At 43.4% G+C, this 25354-nt stretch overlaps 1 protein-coding gene across 1 annotated transcript in view; it reads right to left on the bottom strand.

Moving 5' to 3' along the window:
- Nucleotides 1–1824: 1824 nt before the first annotated feature.
- Nucleotides 1825–25354, bottom strand: part of LOC139398540 (disks large homolog 3-like) — a 31303-nt gene continuing 7773 nt past the window's right edge. Inside the window, exons 3-8 of the mRNA XM_071144490.1 lie at nt 15190–15240; nt 12076–12200; nt 11044–11213; nt 10639–10775; nt 7887–8031; nt 1825–2345 (exon numbers count right to left, since the gene is read on the bottom strand). Of these exons, the coding sequence (XP_071000591.1) occupies nt 2110–2345; nt 7887–8031; nt 10639–10775; nt 11044–11213; nt 12076–12200; nt 15190–15240 (864 nt within the window). The 3' untranslated portion in view covers nt 1825–2109. The remainder of the gene's footprint in view (nt 2346–7886; nt 8032–10638; nt 10776–11043; nt 11214–12075; nt 12201–15189; nt 15241–25354) is intronic.

Here is a 25354-nt window from a genome sequence, read left to right on the forward strand (position 1 = left end):
TCATAGCAACTATTACACACAAACATTGTAGAACTGCACGCCCACACGCGCCGTACAGTCATTGCCACGCACATCCCACATACACACACAGATGCACACGCACCCTCACTTACGCACACACACAATAGCTTGGGTATTAAGATGACTCTGCACCTCTGGGGCTTTCAAATCAAGTGAATGATGTTTCACTGTTTGGCCAAGAGGTCGTAAGGCAGAATGAGGGAGTATGGGATGGGCTTCTTTGAGGTATTTGGGGCTTCTTTGAGGTATTTGGGCTATACAGTGCCACCTCAGACAGAACTGAACCCTCCTTGCACAGCTAGTCAACCAGAGACAAACACATTGCCACACCGTTGGGAATCCCACTTAACTACATCTATCTACAAACAGTGCCTTCAGAAAGTATTTTTTCACCATTTTGTTATGTTACAGCCTTATTCAAAAATTGATATCTTTCTCATCAATCTACACACAATACCCCATAATCACAAAGCAAAAATTGTTTTTTAGAATTATTTGCTAATTTATTAGACCCTTTACTCAGTACTTTGTTGAAGCACCTTTGGCAGCGATTACAGTCTCTAGTCTTTTTGGGTATGATGCTACAAGCTTGGCACACCAGTATTTAGGCAGTTTCTCCCATTCTTCACTGCAGAACCTCTCAAGCTCTGTCAGGTTGGATGGGGAGCGTCATTGCACAGCTATTTTCAGGTATCTCCAGAGATGTTCAATCGGTTTCAAGTCCGGGCTCTGGCTGGGCCACTCAAGTACATTCAGAGACTTGTCCATAAGCCACTCCTGCATTGTTTTGGCAGTGTGCTTAGGGTCGTTGTACTGTTGGAAGGTTAACCTTTGTCCCAGTATACAGCCCTGAGCACTCTGGAGCAGGTTTTAAGGATCTCTCTGTACTTTATTCCGTTCATCTTTGCCTTCATCCTGACTAGTCTCCCTGAAAAACATCCCCACAGCATGATGCTGCCACCACCATGCTTCATCGTCGGGATGGTGCCAGATTTCCTCCAGACATGACGCTTGGCATTCAGGCCAAAGAGTTCAATCTTGGTTTCATCATACCAGATAATCTCATGGTCTGAGAGTCTTTTAGGTGCCTTTTGGTGCCTTTTGGCAAACTCCAAGTGGGCTGTCATGCATTTTACTGAGGAGTGGCTTCTGTCTGGCCACTCTACCATAAAGGCCTAATTGTTGGAGTGTTGCTGGAAGGTTCTCCCATCCCCACAGAGGAACTCTGGAGCTCTGTCAGAGTAACCATCGGGTTCTTGGTCACCTCCTTGACCAAGGACCTTCTCCCCGGATTGCTCAGTTTAGCCAGGCGGCCAGCTCTAGGAAGTCTTGGTGGTTCCAAACTTCTTCCATTTAAGAATGATGGAAGTCACTGTGTTCTTGGGGAGCTTCAATGCTGCATACATTTGTTGATACCCTTCCCCAGATCTGTGCCTTGACATAATCCTGTCTCTGAGCTCTATGGACAAATTCCTTCAACCTCATGGCTTGGTTTTTGCTCTGACATGCATTGTCAACTGTGGTACCTTATATAGACAGGTGTGTGCCTTTCCAAATCATGTCCAATCAATTGAATTTACCACAAATGGACCAATCAAGTTGTAGAAAAATTTCAAGGATACTCAATGCACCTGAGCTCAATTCCGAGTCTCAGAGCAAAGGGTTTGAATACTTATGTAAATAAGGTACTTTTGATTTGCAAACAAATCTAAAAAACAGGGTTCACTTTGTGATTATGGGGTATTGTGTATAGATTGAGATTTAAAAAATAACATTTTACAATAAGGCTGTACCGTAAATTTTTTGGGAAAATGTCAAGGGGTCTGAATACTTTCCGAAGGCACTGTGCTTATCACCAAAGAAAGCCACAACACCAACACCAACCTGGAATGCCAGGTAAAGCAACGGTCACCACACCAAAATCAAATAAGGAATATTCTAAAGTTCACGACAAAAAGCCTTTTACTGCTCTCTCTGATTGCTCTGTTTTGTCATGAGAAAGTGACTAACCCTAGATTGTAAAAAATACTATTAAACCTACATTCACATGGTGAAAACAATATAATACATTTTTGTGTGAATTTTACATTATATCATTCTGTTAAAAGATGAATGTGCTGTACAAGAATGAGATAATAAGAAAACATGCAAAAATGGTACTGACCTGGTGAAGTCTTCCTCCCCCAGCATGTGACGGGGGTCTGGGGAGTACCTGGAGGGCGTGACCTGGGGGGGCTGGCTGTAGACGGGCTTGGGCTCCATAGCTCCCATGTAGGCCATGCCTGAGTTGTGGCTGACGTGGTTGTCCACCATGGTGGGGAAGGCTGGAGGGAGGGCGGGGAGGGCCAGACCAGTAGATGGAAAGGAGGGATGATTAAAACAGTGGTCCACTGAAGGCCTGCCAGGACGGATCAACTCATTCCACTATCATACATGTGACGATGCCTGTTTATGGCCCAGAAAATACAGTATTCTCTCTACATTAGATTAGTCAGTGTGGGTAGTGTCTATACCTGAGTCCCCAGATTTACATTCCATCATGGGGGGCCACAGTACTTATAACCCATGGGGGGCTACAGTACTTACAACCCATGGGGGGCTACAGTACTTATAACCCATGGGGGGCTACAGTACTTATAACCCATGAGGGGGCTACAGTACTTATAACCCATGGGGGGCTACAGTACTTATGACCCACGGAGGGGCTACAGTACTTACAACCCATGGGGGGCTACAGTACTTATAACCCATGGGGGGCTACAGTACTTACAACCCATGGGGGGCTACAGTACTTATAACCCATGGGGGGCTACAGTACTTATAACCCATGAGGGGGCTACAGTACTTATAACCCATGGGGGGCTACAGTACTTATGACCCACGGAGGGGCTACAGTACTTACAACCCACGGGGGGCTACAGTCCTTTTAACCCATGGGGGGCTACAGTACTTTTAACCCATGATGGGCTACAGGACTTACAACCCACTACATGATGGGCTACAATCCTTTTAACCCACGGGGGGCTACAGTCCTTTTAACCCATGGTGGGCTACAGTACTTTTAACCTATGATGGGCTACAGGACTTACAACCCATGGGGGGCTACAGTACTTATAACCCATGGGGGGATACAGTACTTATAACCCATGGCTTTAAAAATCAACTATAGATCATCTGACTATACTGTAGAACACAAGTGTCAATATCATTCCATGGAGCGCCGAGTGTCTGCGGGTTTTCGCTCCTCCCTTGTGCTTGATGGATGAATTAAGGTCACGAATTAGTAAGGAACTCCCCACACCTGGTTGTCTGGGTTTAATTGAAAGGAAAAACCTGCAGACACTAGGCCCTCCATGGAATGAGTTTGACACCCCTGCTGTAGACAAGACTGTCAGAGCTGCTTTAAGTCAGTATGAAGGGCTTGCCCAAACCATGGCAACCATACATACTAAACAACAACCTACTATGCATTCGGAAAGTTTTCAGACCCGTTGACCGTTTCCTCATTTTGTTACGTTACAGCCTATTCTAAAATGTTTTTTTTTTTTAAATCCTCATCAATCTACACACAATTGTGCATAATGGCAAAGCAAAAACAGTTTTTAATTTTTTTTTTAGCAAATGTATTCAAAATAAAAAAAAACAGAATAACCTTATTTACATTAGTATTCAGAAACTTTGCTATGAGACTCGAAATTGAGCTCAGGTGCATCTTGTTTCCATTGATCATCCTTGAGATATTTCAACAACATGATTGGAGTCCACCTGTGGTAAATTAAATTGATTGAACATGATTTGGAAAGGCACACACCTGTCTGTATAAGGTACCACACTTGACAGTGCATGTCAGAGCAAAACCAAGCCATAAGGTCGAAGGAATTTGTCCATAGAGCTCAGAGACAGGATTGTGTCGAGGCACAGATCTGGGAAGGGTATCAAAAAATGTATACAACATTGGAGGTCCCCAAGAACACAGTGGCCTCCATCATTCTTAAATGGAAGAAGTTTGGAACCACCAAGACTCTTCCTAGAGCTGGCCGCCCGGCCAAACTGAGCAATCAGGCGAGAAAGGCCTTTTTCAGGGAGGTGACCAAGAACCCAATGGTAACTCTGACAGAGCTCCAGAGTTCCTCAGTGGAGATTGGAGAACCTTACAGAAGGACAATCATCTCTGCAGCACTCCACCAATCAGGCCTTTATGGTAGAGGGGCCAGACGGAAGCCATTCCTCGGTAAAAGGCACATGACAGCCCACTTGGAGTTTGCCAAAAGGCACCTAAAGACTCTCAGACCATAAGACACAAGATTCTCTTTGGCCTGAATGTCAAGTGTCACGTCTGTAGGAAACCTGGCACCATTCCTACCGTGAAGCATGGTGGTGGAAGAATCATGCTGTGGGAATAATTTTTCAGGCGGAAGTTACTGGGAGACCAGTCGAGGGAAAGATGAACGGAGCAAAGTACAGAGAGATCCTTGATGAAAACCTGCTCCAGAGCACTCATGACCTCAGACTGGGGCGAAGGTTCACCTTCCAACAGGACAATGACCCTAAGCTAACAGCCAAGACAACGCAGCAGTGGCTTCGGGACAAGTCTCTGAATGTCCTTGAGTAGCCCAGCCAAAGCCTGGACTTGAACCCGATCGAACATCTCTGGAGAGACCTGAAAATAGCTGTGCCGCGACGCTCCCCATCCACCTGACAGTCTGAGAGGATCTGAAGAGAAGAATGTGAGAATCTACCCAAATACAGGTGTGCTAACCTTGTAGCGTCATACCCAAGAAGAGGCTGCAATCGCTGCCAAAGGTGATTCAACAAAGTACTGAGTAAAGGGTCTGAATACTTATATAAATTTAATATTTTTATTTTATTTTTATAAACTGTATATAAATTTGCACACATTTCTAAAAACCTATTTTTGCTTTGTCCTTATGGGTTATTGTGTGTAGACTGATGAGGGAAACAATTTAATACATTTTAGAATAAAGCTGTAACGTAACAGAATGTGGAAAAAGTCAAGGGGTCTGAATACTTTCTGAATGCACTGTATACAGTCCTTTTCTTGAGGGGGTGGATCAGATTTAATCATTCAAATAGATTGCAGCTTCTATCAATGTAATTATCTGCATCATTTCCAATCCCCCATATATATTTTTTGTAAATATATACTGTATATTATTTTAAATATATACAGTACCAGTCAAAAGTTTGGACACACCTACTCAGTCAAGGGTTTTTCTTCATTTTAAAATCAAAATATATGTTATATTTGAGATTCTTCAAAGTAGCCACACTCTGCCTTGATGACAGCTTTGCGCACTCTTGGCATTCTCTAAACCAGCTTCATGAGGTAGTCACCTGGAATGCATTTCAATTAACAGGTGTGCCTTGTTAAAAGTTAATTTGCAGAATTTCTTTCCTTTTTAATGTGTTTGAGCCAATCATTTGTGTTGTGACAAGGTAAGAGTGGTATACAGAAGATAGCCCTATTTGGTAAAATACCAACTCCATATTATGGCATTAACAGCTCAAATAAGCAAAGAGAAATGACAGTCCATCATTACTTTAAGACATGAAGGTCAGTCAATACGGAACATTTCAAGAACTTTAAAGTTTCTTCAAGTGCAGTCGCAAAAAACATCAAGCGCTATGATGAAACAGGCTCTCATGAGGAACGCCACAGGAAAAGAAGACCCAGATTTACCTCTGCTGCAAAGGATAAGTTCATCAAAGTTACCAGCATCAGAAATTGCAGCCCAAATAAATATTTCACAGAGTTCAAGTAACAGACACATCTCAACATCAACTGTTCAGAGGAGACTGCGTGAATCAGGCCTTCGTGGTTGATTTGCTGCAAAGAAACCACTACTAAAGGACACCAATAAGAAGAAGAGACATGCTTGGGCCAAGAAACACGAACAATGTACATTAGACCAGTGGAAATCTGTCCTTTGGTCTGATAAGTCCAAATATGACATTTATGGTTCCAACTGCCGCGTCCTTGTGAGACGCAGAGTAGGTGAACGGATGATCTCCGCATGTGTGGTTCCCACCGTGAATCATGGAGGAGGAGGTGTGATGGTGTGGGGGTGCTTTGCCGGTGACACTGTAAGTGATGTACTGTATTTAGAATAAACGAGTTGGACACCAGAGTGAAAGAAAAGCAGCCAACAAGTGCTCAGCATATGTAGGAACTCCTTCAAGACTGTTGGAAAAGCATTCCAGGTGAAGCTGGTTGAAAGAATGCCAAGAGTGTTCAAAGCTGACATCAAGGCAAAGGGTGGCTACTTTGAAGAATCTCAAATATAAAATATATTTAGATTTGTTTAACACTTTTTGGTTACATGATTCAATATGTGTTTTTTCATAGTTTTGATGTCTTCACTATATTCTACAATGTAGAAAAAAGTAAAAAAATGAAGAAATACCCTTGAAATAGTAGGTGTGTCCAAACCTTTGACTGGTACTATATATATATATATATATATATATATATATATATATATATATATATATATATATATATATATTATATATATATATACAAATATAACATATCATATTTTGTATGTATTTTCCTTTATTATTTTCCCCTAACCCTACCACCCCTCCCCTAATTGGAGTAAACTAATAGACAACCATACTTAGGCTTCTACTTCCAGCTTATACACACTACATACATTTTACGGACACAGTATATTTAAATTAGTTTATTTTGTTTGTTTTAATATACAGTCCTACTGTACAGGCCCTTTGATAATAAACCACTGGTTGACATGCATATTGTTTGGTGCCATACAGGATACCTGTATTAATTACATATAGTCAAGTACAGGTGTGTGTGTGTGTTTGTGTGTGGCTCTTCTGTAAATCGATGTGTGTGTCTGGCAAGAGCCCCAGGCCGTGGGTTCTCCTGAGCAGGCATGTGTGGATGTGAGAAAGCCTCCCCACTCAGTGGGAGAGAGAGACAGACAGACAGAGCTGTTGCAGTGGGCAGCAGTGTGTGCTCACCATGTAGGAGTCTGGGCACAGCTGCGCTGAGGAGAACACACTGAAGCAGCTCTACCACTCACTAGGATAATCTATAATCATCCCTGTTACAGGGACAATGACATACACCTAGACTTAATGCTAATCAACAGAGCATTCTTCACACAACTGTTGCCGGGGTTTGTTTTTGAGGTTGAGGTATGAAATGATAATGAGCGGTGTGAATAGAGAGCCAGTGTTATTACTGCAGGGTTCCTGTGGTCTTCCATTAAAACAAACTGTGGACCAACTGAGTGGCACAGCGGTCTAAGGTACTGCATCGCAGTGCTAGCGGCGATGGGTTAGATACCGGGCTGTGTCGCAGCCGTCCGCGACTGGGAGACCCATGAGGCGGTGGACAATTGGCCCAGCGTCGTCCGGGTTTGGCCGACCGGGATGTCCTTGTCCCGTCGCGCTCTTGCGACTCCTGTGGCGGGCCGGGCGTATGCACTCTGACACGGTCGCCAGGTGTACATTGTTTCCTCCCACACATTGGTGTGGCTGGCTTCCGGAATAAGCGAGCATTGTGTCAAGAAGCAGTGCGGTTTGGCGGGGTCGTGTTCCGGAGGACGCAGAGATTTCGACCTCTCCTGAGTGTTGCAGCGATGGGGCAAGACTGTAACTACCAATTAGATATCATGAAATTGGGGATAAAAAGGGGCAAAAAGTACAAACATGAAAAAAATGATTTATAAAAACTGTCTGCTGGTACCATTGAGGCAAGGCCTGGGATATAAAAGTGTAGTTGGATGCATTATAAGCAGTATGAGGGTAGGAGAGTGGGAGTGTTTAGTGTGAGCTACAGTGGACTACAGTTGCTAGCAGAAGAAGGTACGTACTGCTGGAGTAGTCTGGAGGGGCATACATGTCGTTGAGGTGCACGGGTCCGGGCTTGGCCACCTTGAGGTAGACCATGTCAGAGGTGTTCTTCAGCGCCGCCACCGCCTCCTCGTGACGCACGTCCTGCAGGATGATGTTGTTCACCTGGAGCACACAGACCACAGGGAAATCCTCAGGTCCACAACACCGAGGCTTATAGCTACCTCTCTTAGTTTGCCTGAGCCACACCCAAATCAATCATACACTACTGTTGCTGTGTCCTACTAAGATACCGCGTGTGATATGCGAGCATAAGATGACGCCGACGGAGATGGTCCACATCTTACGTGCTCCAACCCGACTGACTCGGTACCGGTACTCCTTGTATATAGCCTCCGTATTGTTATTTATTGTGTTACTATTTCTGATTTTTATTGTACACATTTTCGTACTTTTTAACTCTGCATTGTTGGGAAAGGGCTCGTTAGTAAGTATTTCACGGTAAAGTCACCTGTATTCGGGGCATGTGACAAATAACATTGGATTTGATTTGAAAATACTTTTGAAGGTTTTGAAGAGAGCTGCTCTATATTATAATAGAGATTGTTTACTCCGGGAGCCACCACGTCTGCATCATTGTGTCTACAGATAAAGTCATGGATTTGGGAAAACACTTTAATCAAATAGCATAAATGATCAATACGGCCGTCCGCACAGCTTTCCCCCCACAAAGGTTGTAGTGCCTTAATTACTTTGTTTTTATGTATGACAGCCTTAAACACATCTCAAATTCTTCAAACAGCGTTGTCAATCATTCAGCCTGACAGGTGGTCCAATTTATCTTCTGCCAGTGTGGAACAGAATATGCCCGGGGAGCAGCCGGGAAGTTTGAGCCCAGTCTGCAGCACCATTTCAGTCACACACATGGCCATAAACGCTGAAGAGTGTCGCCTGGCTCTCTTGAGAAACGGCCAGGGAAGAGCACCTAGAGGCCTTTTGTGCAGGGTATGAATGTAGATCAGTGTCCTGATGTGTGCAGGGTATGAATGTAGATCAGTGTCCTGATGTGTGCAGGGTATGAATGTAGATCAGTGTCCTGATGTGTGCAGGGTATGAATGTAGATCAGTGTCCTGATGTGTGCAGGGTATGAATGTAGATCAGTGTCCTGATGTGTGCAGGGTATGAATGTAGATCAGTGTCCTGATGTGTGCAGGGTATGAATGTAGATCAGTGTCCTGATGTGTGCAGGGTATGAATGTAGATCAGTGTCCTGATGTGTGCAGGGTATGAATGTAGATCAGTGTCCTGATGTGTGCAGGGTATGAATGTAGATCAGTGTCCTGATGTGTGCAGGGTATGAATGTGATCAGTGTCCTGATGTATGCAGGGTATGAATGTAGATCAGTGTCCTGATGTGTGCAGGGTATGAATGTAGATCAGTGTCCTGATGTGTGCAGGGTATGAATGTAGATCAGTGTCCTGATGTGTGCAGGGTATGAATGTAGATCAGTGTCCTGATGTATGCAGGGTATGAATGTAGATCAGTGTCCTGATGTGTGCAGGGTATGAATGTAGATCAGTGTCCTGATGTATGCAGGGTATGAATGTAGATCAGTGTCCTGATGTGTGCAGGGTATGAATGTAGATCAGTGTCCTGATGTGTGCAGGGTATGAATGTAGATCAGTGTCCTGATGTGTGCAGGGTATGAATGTAGGTGGGGATGGAGTGTAAAAAAGAACTCTGGTGCTGTTCTGCAAGTGGCCATGGACACGAGTGTTGCTGCTGCGAAACGTTGTTTGTTTGTTTTGTCACAAACTGGGTGAAGTAATGCGCACTATTATGCATTAAACGCACGAGTGACTGGCAAGGATTCCTGGACTACTACTAACATGGCTGATTATTTTCAGCATCACGCAATGTTCCACTGCTACGACGCCACACCTGGCACAGGGTGATCGGGCTTCATGGACATACACCAGGAAGGAGCTCCTAGCACTACGGGACTATGGAGATTAACCGCCGGGCGGCCTGCTGAGCGAAGTGCCAGAGGAGCTGCTACACCGGCGGGGAGCAGAGCGATGGCAGCGGCCTCCAACAGCACTTCCACTTCCTGCTTGGACTCAGGATCTATGGAGTCAACCAGAAGATCATCTCCTCTTCTATAGATCCTCCATTAAGTCAATCCTCTACACTACAGCATGTTCACATGGTTTGCTAACCTGACAGCTCAAAGCCTAAACCTTGAGAATGACCAAGACAGCAGGGAAGATAATAGGCATGACCTCCAGGACATTATACAGGATACCGTCATCAGACCGGCCAGAAAGGTCAAATCGGACCCCACACCTGCACTGAACACAGAGTTCCAGCTGATGCCATCGAGGAGGCTACAGGGTGTTTATACGCAGGCTGAACAGATATAAACTGTAGGCCTTCATCATGTGGAACTGCCCCCTCGTCACAGCCTTGCCTGACATGAACTTATTCATGTTGGGGGGTTGTGTCAATTGATTCTATGTACTTACGTAGAAGCAGCAGCACACTTGACGAGTCAAATTTCTCCTCGGGGACAATAAAGTATATCATAACATTACAGTAAGAGAATCAAGAGTGTCCTTGGGCATCCATCAGAGCTCAGTATCTGTGTGATTGACTGGGTATGGAACAAGACTGTGTTAGGCTGCTGAGCTTAAGACAAACCGCCTCTGCTACATCAAAGCAGGGCTAAACTCAGTTAATGAAGGAAGGTCCAGAGTAGATGTGTTCTTACAGCTAGCAGGCGGTCTCCGGTCTGCAGCCGTCCATCTTTCTGCGCGGCCCCGCCCTCGATGATCTTTGTGATGTAGATGCTGTTGTCTCCAGGGATGTGCTGGTTGCCGATCCCCCCAGCGATGCTGAAGCCAAGGCCTGGGGTAAGAAGCACACAGAGGACAGTCAGTACTGGTTCACAGGCTGATCTCTAGGGGTTGGGGTCAATTCCACTTCCTTTTAGACAGCTAAGTAAAGAATAGAAACTTACATTCAGGTTCTCGGAAATAATCTCAATTTATGTTCCAATTTCAGAGTTGAACTGGAATTTCCCAAGGAAACAGGGGTTTAGTTAAGTTATAGGGGCCTAGAAAATCCTGTCCCTCCCAATGAGGATTAATTCATGTACATAGTGTATATCGCTGACCTTTGGGCCCCTTGAGCAGGTTGATCTCCAGGATGGTCTCAGGAGGGGCCTGTCTTCTCCTGACCAGCAGCCTGACCACAGGGCCAGCCTCTTTCAGGGCCTCCACCGCCCGGCTGTGGACTACCTCAGAGACATCCACCTCGTTCACACGCAGCACACAGTCATTCACCCTGGTGAGATGAGGGGAAAAAAAGTTCATATTTGACAATGCTGTTAGTACTGTAAAAACACATGCATGCTATCTATACATGCAACCCTAGTCAATCCACAGGCTCAACAATACAGACTGAATCAAATACATGCACCCCCAGTCAATCCACAGGCTCAACAATACAGACTGAATCGAATACTTGCATCCCCAGTCAATCCACAGGCTCAACAATACAGACTGAATCAAATACATGCACCCCCAGTCAATCCACAGGCTCAACAATACAGACTGAATCGAATACTTGCATCCCCAGTCAATCCACAGGCTCAACAATACAGACTGATTCAAATACATGCACCCCCAGTCAATCCACAGGCTCAACAATACAGACTGAATCAAATACATGCACCCCCAGTCAATCCACAGGCTCTACAATATGGACTGAATCAACTGTTCAAATACATGACTCCACAGGCAATTGTCAAAAATGTCAATCCACGCACACAACACACGCACGCACACACACACACAAACACAGGCCAGCCCCACACCAAAAGCACTCAATATCATATACATTTTTTTAGGCTTTGGTTTCCCAGTGAATCATAACTTAGTGGAAACACAAACAGAGCCCGGTGGCAGAGAGCTGTAGACACACACACACACACACACACACACACACACACACACACACACACACACACACACACACACACACACACACACACACACACACACACACACACACACACACACACACACACACACACACACACACACACACACACACACAGAGCTCTGGCTGCCTGGCGGGACATGGTATAGTGAAAGAGAGAGAGAGAAAAAGAGAGAGAGAGAAAGAGAGAGGGGGACTAACTTACCCCAGCCTGCCGTCCATAGCTGCAGCTCCACCAGGGATGATCTTGGTGATGAAGATCCCTGGGTCATCTGGGATGTGTGGATTGTCCATCCCCCCAGCGATGCTGAAGCCCAGGCCAGAGTTACCCTGCAGAAGGGTTATGAGGCAGGGATCATATTTTTAATCTTTTGTTTGTTGTGTAGTAAATATTTCAGCTTTTACTTTCATTGTTTTATATTTGTTTTTTTCTTGTGAAGAACATTGCGTTGCGTTCCATGTCTGAAATATGCTGTGTAAATAAAGCTTGATTTGATTCGATTACACATACAGTAGAGAGGCACAATAGACACACACACACACAAACACACACGTGAGCGTTCAGCCGTGCACACGTTCACACACAGACACAGCTCTACTGCATAAGTGATGGGTTTGCGTCCCACTCTAGGAGTGTGGACTCAAGGTCAGTGGGATAATGGGCTTCTTAATGGTATAGGAGTCTCAGGGGAACATGAGCTGTATGCAGACTGCTCAGGGGAACATGAGCTCTATGCAGACCGCTCAGGGGAACATGAGCTCTATGCAGACCGCTCAGGGGAACATGAGCTCTATGCAGACCGCTCAGGGGAACATGAGCTCTATGCAGACCGCTCAGGGGAACATGAGCTCTATGCAGACCGCTCAGGGGAACATGAGATCTATGCAGACCGTTCAGGGGAACATTAGATCCATGCAGACCGTTCAGGAGAACATGAGATCTATGCAGACCGCTCAGGGGAACATTAGCTCTATGCAGACCGCTCAGGGGAACATTAGCTCTATGCAGACCGCTCAGGGGAACATTAGCTCTATGCAGACCGCTCAGGGGAACATTAGATCTATGCAGACCGTTCAGGGGAACATTAGATCTATGCAGACCGTTCAGGGTAACATTAGATCTATGCAGACCATTCAGGAGAACATGAGATCTATGCAGACCGTTCAGGGGAACATGAGATCTATGCAGACCCCTTTGGGGAATTCAACATTGCTGATGACCACGGCACTTTCTCATACATTCAGTGTGCTTTATACTATACTGAACACAAATATAAACACAACATCTAAAGTCTTGGTCCCATGTTTCATGAGCTGAGGAGTATTTATTCTGTAGTAAAGCCCTTTTGTTGGCAGAATCTCATTCTGATTGGTTGGGCATGGCTCCTCAGTGGGTGGGCCTGGCTGCCTAGTGGGTAGGCTTATGCCTTCCAAGGCCCACCCATGGCTGCACCCCTGTCCAGTCATGTGAAATCCATTGATTAGGGCCCAATTTCATTTCTTTCAATTGACTGATTTCCTCATATGAACTGTAACTCAGTAAAATAATTGAAATTGTTGCATGTTGCGTTTATATTTTTGTTCAGTATACAGTACATACTGAGATCAGGTCACTTAACTCTAAATGTAAGACAAAGCAGTCCAAATGGTGTGGGTCTAATCTTTTTTTTTTTTACGGACGGATTCATAAGTGGAAGAGAAGATTCAGGGAAGTTTCATTTCTCTAAAGACTTGGCACACAACTTTCCTTTCTTCTCTCGATATATCTATGCACCCCCCTTCACCCCCCCCCCCCCCCCCCCCCCCCCCCCCCACCTCTCCCTCAGCATGACAAAGCACCCATTTGGATCCAGTGGGCCCAGGCGTGCTGTTCTATCTGACAGCTGCAGAGACAGGCTCCAAACAAGACAGCTGAGAAGACTTCGCTTTATTCTTTTCTATAATTAATGAGCAACGGTCGCAACCAATTAGGACAGAGGGAGGCTGAGGCCTCCCAGTGCGCTTCTCCCAATCCAAAAGGAGTGCACTGGGCCCGACCATCAACTGTTACCCACCCACAGTCCTTTTAAAGTGTGATTTTTATCTAGTTTATTTAAGCCTCTGCATGCAGAAATGCCACTCAGAGGGGGAGATGGAGAAAACAGCCCTGCATCTCTCTGTGGGTGGAATAACGAGAGTAGGAATATACAGGATGTCTGCCCTGCACTATAGACTGAACTCTGCCACTGACAAGTGCAACTGTCAATGTTCCTGAGAGTGTGTGTGTATGGGGAGAGGACGTAAGAAATATTGAATATGTGTGCTGTTTAAAGATGCAATGCGAGGCATATTGGGGTCTGACGAAGACTGATGTATACTGACGTCATAATCTTTGTCGCTCCTACGTATAGAATTACTATATGTAATATATTCAAAATGTCATATGTGATAGAGAAATCATTTGCTTTGGTTTTCAAAGATTTTACTGAGTTACAATTGAAGGAAATCAGTCAATTGAAATGAACTCATTAGGCAATAATCTATGGATTTCACATGACTGGGCAGGGGTGCAGCCATGGGTGGGCCTTGGAAGGCATAAGCCTACCTACTAGGCAGCCAGGCCCACCCACTGAGGAGCCAGGTTCAGCCAATCAGAATTTGTATTTCCCCACAAAACAGACAGAAATACTCCTCAGCACCCCCCCCCCCCCCCCCCCCGCGGTTGTGAGGCTGGTTGGACGTACTGCCAAATTCTCTAAAATGACATTGGAGGCAGATGATGGTAGAGAAATGAACATTCAATTCTCTGGCAACAGCTCTGGTGGACATTCCTGAAGTCAGCGTGCCAATTGCAATCTCCCTCAAAACTTGAGACATATGTGGCATTGTGTTGTGTGACGAAACTGCACATTTTAAAGTGGCCTTTTATTTGTCCCCAGCACAAGGTGCACCTGTGTAATGATCATGCTGTTTAATCAGCTTCTTGATATGCCACACCTGTCAGGTGGATGGATTATCTTGGCAAAGGATAAATGCTCACTAATAGGAACGTCAACTAATTTGTGTACAACATTTGAGAGAAATAAGCTTTTTGTGCACATTGAACATTTCTGGAATCTTTTATTTCAGCTCATGAAACATGGGACCAACATGTTGCGTTTATATTTTTGTTCAGTTTATATGCAACATTTACTGTACTGCGAAACCTTCAAGCCAAAGAGAGCCGCTTACTGCCATCTAGCGGGAAAAGCTGATGTGTTTAACAAAATGCTTTGAAGAACACATCTGATCACAAGACGTGAACATAATAAGTGGTTATAAAGGTTTTAGTGAACCTCACCCTTTCCAAGATGATCTCGTCATATTTATACATCCCATCACTGCCATTTACCTGTCAACACAGAACACATGCATGTAATTTACATCACCATCATCATCATCATCATCCCTCATGAAAACATCGTACAAATAATATGAAACAGAAAAGGATAAAAGAACATTGACTGTGATCTTTCATCTCAGTATAATCATTTTTAATTACCATAGACTTGAACACAGACATACAGGTAACTGCCAAAACAAAGGAAACACTTGCGTAAATGAGGGATACAAAGTATATTGAAAGCAGGTGCTTCCACACTAGAGGTCGACCGATGAATCGGAATGGCCAATTAATTCGGGCCGATTTCAAGTTTTCATAACAATCGGAAATCTGTATTTTTGGACACCGATTTGGCCCAATTTTTTTTTACACCTTTATTTAATCTTTATTTGACTAGGAAGTCAGTTAAGAACACATTCTTATTTTCAATGACGGCCTAGGAACGGTGGGTTAACTGCCTCGTTCAGGGGCAGAACAACAGATTTTTACCTTGTCAGCTCGGGGGATTCAATCTTGCAACCTTGCAGTTAACTAGTTCAACGCTCTAACCACCTGCCTCTCATTGCACTCCACGAGGAGCCTGCCTGTTACGCGAATGCAGTAAGCCAAGGTAAGTTGCTAGCTAGCATTAAACTTATCTTATAAAAACAATCAATCAATCAATCATAATCACTAGTTAACTACACATGGTTGATGATATTACTAGCATATCTAGCGTGTCCTGCGTTGCATATAATCGATGCGGTGCATATCGTTGCTCCAATGTGTACCTAACCATAAACATCAATGCCTTTCTTAAAATACACAGAAGTATATATTTTTAAACCTGCATATTTAGCTAAAATAAATCCAGGTTAGCAGGCAATATTAACCAGGTGAAATTGTGTCACTTCTCTTGCGTTCATTGCACGCAGAGTCAGTGTATATGCAACAGTTAGGGCCACCTAATTTGCCTGAATTTTACATAATTTTGGCATAACATTGAATGTTGTGCAATGCAACAGGAATATTTAGACTTATGGATGCCACCTTTTAGATAAAATACGTAACGGTTCCGTATTTCACTGAAAGAATAAACATCTTGTTTTCGAGATGATGGTTTCTGGATTTGACCATGTTAATGACCTAAGGCGCGTATTTCTGTGTGTTATCATGTTATAACTAAATCTATGATTTGATAGAGCAGTCTGACTGAGCGATGGTAGGCACCAGCAGGCTTGTAAGCATTTATTCAAACGGCACTTTCGTGCGTTTGCCAGCAGCTGTTAATGACTTCAAGCCTATCAACTCCCGAGATTAGGCTGGTGTAACCGATGTGAAATGGCTAGCTAGTTAGCGGGGTGGGCGCTAATAGCGTTTCAAACGTCACTCGGTCTGAGACTTGGAGTAGTTATTCCCCTTGCTCTGCATGGGTAACTCTGCTTCGAGGGTGGCTGTTGTCGTTGTGTTCCTGGTTCGAGCCCAGGTAGGAGCGAGGAGAGGTACGGAAGCTATACTGTTACACTGGCAATACTAAAGTTCCTATAAGAACATCCAATAGTCAAAGGTTAATGAAATACAAATGGTATAGAGAGAAATAGTCCTATAATTCCTATAATAACTACAACCCAAAACTTCTTACCTGGGAATATTGAAGACTCCTGTTAAAAGGAACCACCAGCTTTCATATGTTCTCATGTTCTGAGCAAGGAACTTAAACGTTAGCTTTCTTACATGGCACATATTGCACTTTTACTTTCTTCTCCAACACTTTGCTTTTACATTATTTAAACCAAATTGAACATGTTTCATTATTTATTTGAGGCTAAATTGATTTTATTGATGTATTATATTAAGTTAAAATAAGTGTTCATTCAGTATTGTTGTAATTGTCATTATTACAAATACATTAAAAAAATGTGCCAATTAATCGGTATCGGCTTTTTTTGGTCCTCCAATTATCGGTATTGGCGTTGAAAAATCCTAATCGGTCGACCTCTATTCCACACAGGTGTGATTCCTGAGTTAATTAAGCAATTAACATCCCATCTTGCTGGTCATGTATAAAAATTCTGGGCAGGCCATTATTTGGCCTACCATGGCTAAATACGAGATCTCAGTGACTTTGAAAGAGGGGTCTCAAAGTAGCATAGGGAGTTTAAAGGATGTGTGTCTCAGTCACCAGATCTCAACCCATTTGAACAGTTATGGGAGATTCTGGAGCGGAGTCTGAGACTGCATTTTCCAACACCATCAACAAAACACCAAATGATGGAATTTCTCATGGAAGAATGGTGTCACACCCCTCCAATAGAGTTCCAGACACCTGTAGAATCTATGCCAAGGTGGATTGAAGCTTTTCTGGCAGCTTGTGTTGGCCCAACGCCCTACTAAGACATGCTATGTTGGTGTTTCCTTCATTATGGCTGTTACAGTGCCTTCAGAAAGTATTCATACCCCTTGACTTATTCCACATTTTGTTGTGTTACAGGCTGGATTCAAAATGGATTAAATGCATTTGTTTTCTCTCACCCATCTACACACAATAAGCGATACTGACACATCCATCAAGCTCTGTCACAGGAGGCTGGTGGCATTGAGGAGGACGGGCTCATAGTAATGGCTGGAACGGAACAAATAGAACGCTATCAAACTCATCAAACATGGTTTCTATGTGTTTGATACCATATACTTGAAAATATGAAGAGTGGTAGTAGTATTGTGTTGTATTGGATTTGCCCCCAAAAATTACACTTTATAATTGCTTTGCCACATTTTTTGCCATTTCACTTGTGTGCTTTGTTGCAAACAGGATGCATGTTTTGGAATATTTTTTATTCTGTACAGGCTTCCTTTTTTTCACTCTGTCATTTAGGCTGGAATTGTGGAGTAACTACAATGTTGGCGTTCCTCAGTTTTCTCCCATCACAGCCATTAAAGTCTGCAACTGTTTTAAAGTCACCACTGGCCTCATGGTGAAATCCTGAACTTATTTAGGCTTGCCATAACAAAGGGGTTGAACAAGTATTAACTCAAGACATTTCAACTTTAAATTTTTAACGAATTGGTAAACATTTCTACAAACATAATTCCACTTTGCCATTATGGGGTATTGTGTGTTGTAGGCCAGAGACAAACAATGTGGAAAAGGTCAAGGGGTGTGAATACTTTCTGAAGGCCCTGTACCTGTAAATAAAACATAGCATTACTGGTTTGGGCAATTATATCCAGATTTTTTGCAATGAACACACAAATATGATATTTAAATATGTTGCATTATCATACTAAATGCATAACTGCATCATATTCATGCTGTAGTGGCAGTGTCAATAGAAATCATGAAATAGATCCACATGGTGAACACAGCAGGATGCTGCAACTGTGAGACACATCCATTTACAAAGAGAGAAAAACATAATAGATACTCCATCCACACAGAGAGACAACAGAATAGCAACACCATCCACACAGAGAGACAACAAAATAGACACACCATCCACACAGAGAGACAACAGAATAGACACTCCATCCAGACAGAGAGACAACAGAATAGACACACCATCCACACAGAGAGACAACAGAATAGACACACCATCCACACAGAGACAACAGAATAGATACTCCATCCACACAGAGAGACAACAGAATAGACACACCATCCACACAGAGAGACAACAGAATAGACACTCCATCCACACAGAGAGACAACAGAATAGATACTCCATCCACACAGAGAGGCAACAGAATAGACACTCCATCCACACAGAGAGACAACAGAATAGATATTCCATCCACACAGAGAGACAACAGAATAGATACTCCATCCACAGAGACAACAGAATAGATATTCCATCCACACAGAGAGACAACATAATATATACTCCATCCACACAGAGAGACAACAGAATATATACTCCATCCACACAGAGAGGCAACAGAATAGATACTCCATCCACACAGAGAGACAACAGAATAGATATTCCATCCACACAGAGAGACGACAGAATAGATACTCCATCCACACAGAGAGACAACAGAATAGATACTCCATCCACAGAGACAACAGAATAGATATTCCATCCACACAGAGAGACAACAGAATATATACTCAATCCACGCAGAGAGACAACAGAATAGACACTCCATCCACACAGAGAGGCAACAGAATAGATACTCCATCCACACAGAGAGACAACATAATAGATACTCCATCCACACAGTTAAACAACAGAATAGATACTCCATCCACACAGAGAGACAACAGAATAGACACTCCATCCACACAGAGAGGCAACAGAATAGATACTGCATCCACACAGAGAGACAACAGAATAAACACACCATCCACACAGAGACACAACAGAAAAGACACTCCATCCACACAGAGAGGCAACAGAATAGATACTCCATCCACACAGAGAGACAACAGAATAGATAATCCATCCACACAGTTAAACAACAGAATAGATACTCCATCCACACAGAGAGACAACAGAATAGACACTCCATCCACACAGAGAGGCAACAGAATAGATACTCAATCCACACAGAGAGACAACAGAATAGATACTCCATCCACACAGAGAGGCAACAGAATAGACACTCCATCCACACAGAGAGACAACAGAATAGATATTCCATCCACACAGAGAGACAACAGAATAGATACTCCATCCACAGAGACAACAGAATAGATATTCCATCCACACTGAGAGACAACAGAATAGATACTCCATCCACACAGAGAGACAACAGAATAGACACTCCATCCACACAGAGAGGCAACAGAATAGATACTCCATCCACACAGAGAGACAACAGAATAGATACTCCATCCACACAGTAAAACAACAGAATAGATACTCCATCCACACAGAGAGACAACAGAATAGACACTCCATCCACACAGAGAGGCAACAGAATAGATACTGAATCCACACAGAGAGACAACAGAATAGATACTCCATCCACACAGAGAGGCAACAGAATAGACACTCCATCCACACAGAGAGACAACAGAAAAGACACTCCATCCACACAGAGAGACAACAGAATAGATAATCCATCCACACAGTTAAACAACAGAATAGATACTCCATCCACACAGAGAGACAACAGAATAGACACTCCATCCACACAGAGAGGCAACAGAATAGATACTCAATCCACACAGAGAGACAACAGAATAGATACTCCATCCACACAGAGAGGCAACAGAATAGACACTCCATCCACACAGAGAGACAACAGAATAGATATTCCATCCACACAGAGAGACAACAGAATAGATACTCCATCCACAGAGACAACAGAATAGATATTCCATCCACACTGAGAGACAACAGAATAGATACTCCATCCACACAGAGAGACAACAGAATAGACACTCCATCCACACAGAGAGGCAACAGAATAGATACTCCATCCACACAGAGAGACAACAGAATAGATACTCCATCCACACAGTAAAACAACAGAATAGATACTCCATCCACACAGAGAGACAACAGAATAGACACTCCATCCACACAGAGAGGCAACAGAATAGATACTGAATCCACACAGAGAGACAACAGAATAGATACTCCATCCACACAGAGAGGCAACAGAATAGACACTCCATCCACACAGAGAGACAACAGAATAGATATTCCATCCACACAGAGAGACAACAGAATAGATACTCCATCCACAGAGACAACAGAATAGATATTCCATCCACACAGAGAGACAACAGAATATATACTCCATCCACACAGAGAGACAACAGAATATATACTCCATCCACACAGAGAGGCAACAGAATAGATAATCCATCCACACAGAGAGACAACAGAATAGATATTCCATCCACACAGAGAGACAACAGAATAGATATTCCATCCACAGAGAGACAACAGAATATATATTCCATCCACACAGAGAGACAACAGAATATATACTCCATCCACACAGAGAGACAACAGAATAGATATTCCATCCACACAGAGACAGCAAAATAGATACTCCACCCACACAGAGACAACAGAATTGATACTCCATCCACACAGAAAGACAACAGAATTGATACTCCATCCACACAGAGAGACAACAGAATATATACTCCATCCACAGAGAGACAACAGAATAGAAATTATATCCACACAGAGAGACAACAAAATAGATACTCCACCCACACAGAGAGGCAACAAAATAGATACTCCACCCACACAGAGAGGCAACAGAATAGATTATACATCCACACAGACCGGCAACAGAATAGATACTCCATCCACACAGAGAGACAACAGAATATATACTCAATCCACACAGAGAGACAACAGAATAGATACTCCATCCACACAGAGGCAACAAAATAGATACTCCATCCACACAGAGACAACAGAATAGATACTCCATCCACACAGAGAGACAACAGAATAGATACTCCATCCACACAGAGAGACAACAGAATAGATACTCCATCCACACAGAGGCAACAGAATAGATACTCCATCCACACAGAGACAACAGAATAAACACACCATCCACACAGAGACACAACAGAAAAGACACTCCATCCACACAGAGAGACAACAGAATAGATACTCCATCCACACAGAGAGACAACAGAATAGATACTCCATCCACACAGAGAGGCAACAGAATAGACACTCCATCCACACAGAGAGACAACAGAATAGATACTCAATCCACACAGAGAGACAACAGAATAGATACTCCATCCACACAGAGAGGCAACAGAATAGATACTCCATCCACACAGAGAGACAACAGAATAGATACTCCATCCACACAGAGAGACAACAGAATAGATACTCCATCCACACAGAGACAACAGAATAGATATCCATCCACACAGAGAGACAACAGAATAGATACTCCATCCACACAGAGAGACAACAGAATAGATACTCCATCCACACAGAGAGACAACAGAATAGATATTCCATCCACACAGAGAGACAACAGAATATATACTCCATCCACACAGAGAGACAACAGAATAGATATTCCATCCACACAGAGAGACAACAGAATAGATACTCCATCCACACAGAGACAACAGAATAGATACTCCATCCACACAGAGAGACAACAGAATAGATACTCCATCCACACAGAGAGACAACAGAATATATACTCCATCCACACAGAGAGACAACAGAATAGATATTCCATCCACACAGAGAGACAACAGAATAGATACTCCACCACAGAGACAACAGAATAGAAATTATATCCACACAGAGAGACAACATCCACACAGAGAGGCAACAAAATAGATACTCCACCCACACAGAGAGGCAACAGAATATATTATACATCCACACAGACCGGCAACAGAATAGATACTCCATCCACACAGAGAGGCAACAGAATATATACTCAATCCACACAGAGAGACAACAGAATAGATACTCCATCCACACAGAGGCAACAAAATAGATACTCCATCCACACAGAGAGACAACAGAATATATACTCCATCCACACAGAGAGACAACAGAATAGATACTCCATCCACACAGAGACAGCAACAGAGGCAACAATAGATACTCCATCCACACAGAAAGACAACAGAATTGATACTCCATCCACACAGAGAGACAACAGAATAGATACTCCATCCACACAGAGACAACAGAATAGAAATTATATCCACACAGAGAGACAACAAAATAGATACTCCACCCACACAGAGAGGCAACAAAATAGATACTCCACCCACACAGAGAGGCAACAGAATAGATTATACATCCACACAGACCGGCAACAGAATAGATACTCCATCCACACAGAGAGGCAACAGAATATATACTCAATCCACACAGACAACAGAGATACTCCACAACAGAATAGATACTCCATCCACACAGAGGAATAGATACTCCATCCACACAGACAACAGAATAGATACTCCATCCACACAGAGAGACAACAGAATAGATACTCCATCCACACAGAGGCAACAGAATAGATACTCCATCCACACAGAGACAACAGAATAGATTCTCCATCCACACAGAGGCAACATAATAGATACTCCATCCACACAGAGACAACAGAATAGACACACCATCCACACAGAGACACAACAGAATAGACACTCCATCCACACAGATAGGCAACAGAATAGATACTCCATCCACACAGAGAGACAACAGAACAGATACTCCATCCACACAGTTAAACAACAGAATAGATACTCAATCCACACAGAAACAACAGAATAGACACTCAATCCACACAGAGAGGCAACAGAATAGACACTCCATCCACACAGAGAGGCAACAGAATAGATACTCCATCCACACAGAGAGGCAACAGAATAGATACTCCATCCACACAGAGAGACAACAGAACAGATACTCCATCCACACAGTTAAACAACAGAATAGATACTCCATCCACACAGAGAGACAACAGAATAGACACTCCATCCACACAGAGAGGCAACAGAATAGATACTCAATCCACACAGAGAGACAACAGAATAGATACTCCATCCACACAGAGAGGCAACAGAATAGACACTCCATCCACACAGAGAGACAACAGAATAGATATTCCATCCACACAGAGAGACAACAGAATAGATACTCCATCCACAGAGACAACAGAATAGATATTCCATCCACACTGAGAGACAACAGAATAGATACTCCATCCACACAGAGAGACAACAGAATAGACACTCCATCCACACAGAGAGGCAACAGAATAGATACTCCATCCACACAGAGAGACAACAGAATAGATACTCCATCCACACAGTAAAACAACATAATAGATACTCCATCCACACAGAGAGACAACAGAATAGATACTCCATCCACACAGAGAGGCAACAGAATATGTACTGAATCCACACAGAGAGACAACAGAATAGATACTCCATCCACACAGAGAGGCAACAGAATAGACACTCCATCCACACAGAGAGACAACAGAATAGATATTCCATCCACACAGAGAGACAACAGAATAGATACTCCATCCACAGAGACAACAGAATAGATATTCCATCCACACAGAGAGACAGAACAGAATATATACTCCATCCACACAGAGAGACAACAGAATAGATACTCCATCCACACAGAGAGGCAACAGAATAGATACTCCATCCACACAGAGAGACAACAGAATAGATATTCCATCCACACAGAGAGACAACAGACTAGATACTCCATCCACAGAGAGACAACAGAATAGATATTCCATCCACACAGAGAGACAACAGAATATATACTCCATCCACACAGAGAGACAACAGAATAGATATTCCATCCACACAGAGACAGCAAAATAGATACTCCACCCACACAGAGAGACAACAGAATTGATACTCCATCCACACAGAAAGACAACAGAATTGATACTCCATCCACACAGAGAGACAACAGAATATATACTCCATCCACAGAGAGACAACAGAATAGAAATTATATCCACACAGAGAGACAACAAAATAGATACTCCACCCACACAGAGAGGCAACAAAATAGATACTCCACCCACACAGAGAGGCAACAGAATAGATTATACATCCACACAGACCGGCAACAGAATAGATACTCCATCCACACAGAGAGGCAACAGAATATATACTCAATCCACACAGAGAGACAACAGAATAGATACTCCATCCACACAGAGGCAACAAAATAGATACTCCATCCACACAGAGGCAACAGAATATATACTCCATCCACACAGAGAGACAACAGAATAGATACTCCATCCACACAGAGAGACAACAGAATAGATACTCCATCCACACAGAGGCAACAGAATAGATACTCCATCCACACAGAGACAACAGAATAGATTCTCCATCCACACAGAGGCAACATAATAGATACTCCATCCACACAGAGACAACCGAATAGACACACCATCAACACAGAGACACAACAGAATAGACACTCCATCCACACAGAGAGGCAACAGAATAGATACTCCATCCACACAGAGAGACAACAGAACAGATACTCCATCCACACAGTTAAACAACAGAATAGATACTCCATCCACACAGTTAAACAACAGAATAGACACTCAATCCACACAGAGAGGCAACAGAATAGACACTCCATCCACACAGAGAGGCAACAGAATAGATACTCCATCCACACAG

Source organism: Oncorhynchus clarkii, unplaced genomic scaffold (assembly GCF_045791955.1).
Source record: "Oncorhynchus clarkii lewisi isolate Uvic-CL-2024 unplaced genomic scaffold, UVic_Ocla_1.0 unplaced_contig_11688_pilon_pilon, whole genome shotgun sequence".
Classification (NCBI taxonomy): Eukaryota; Metazoa; Chordata; class Actinopteri; order Salmoniformes; family Salmonidae; genus Oncorhynchus; species Oncorhynchus clarkii.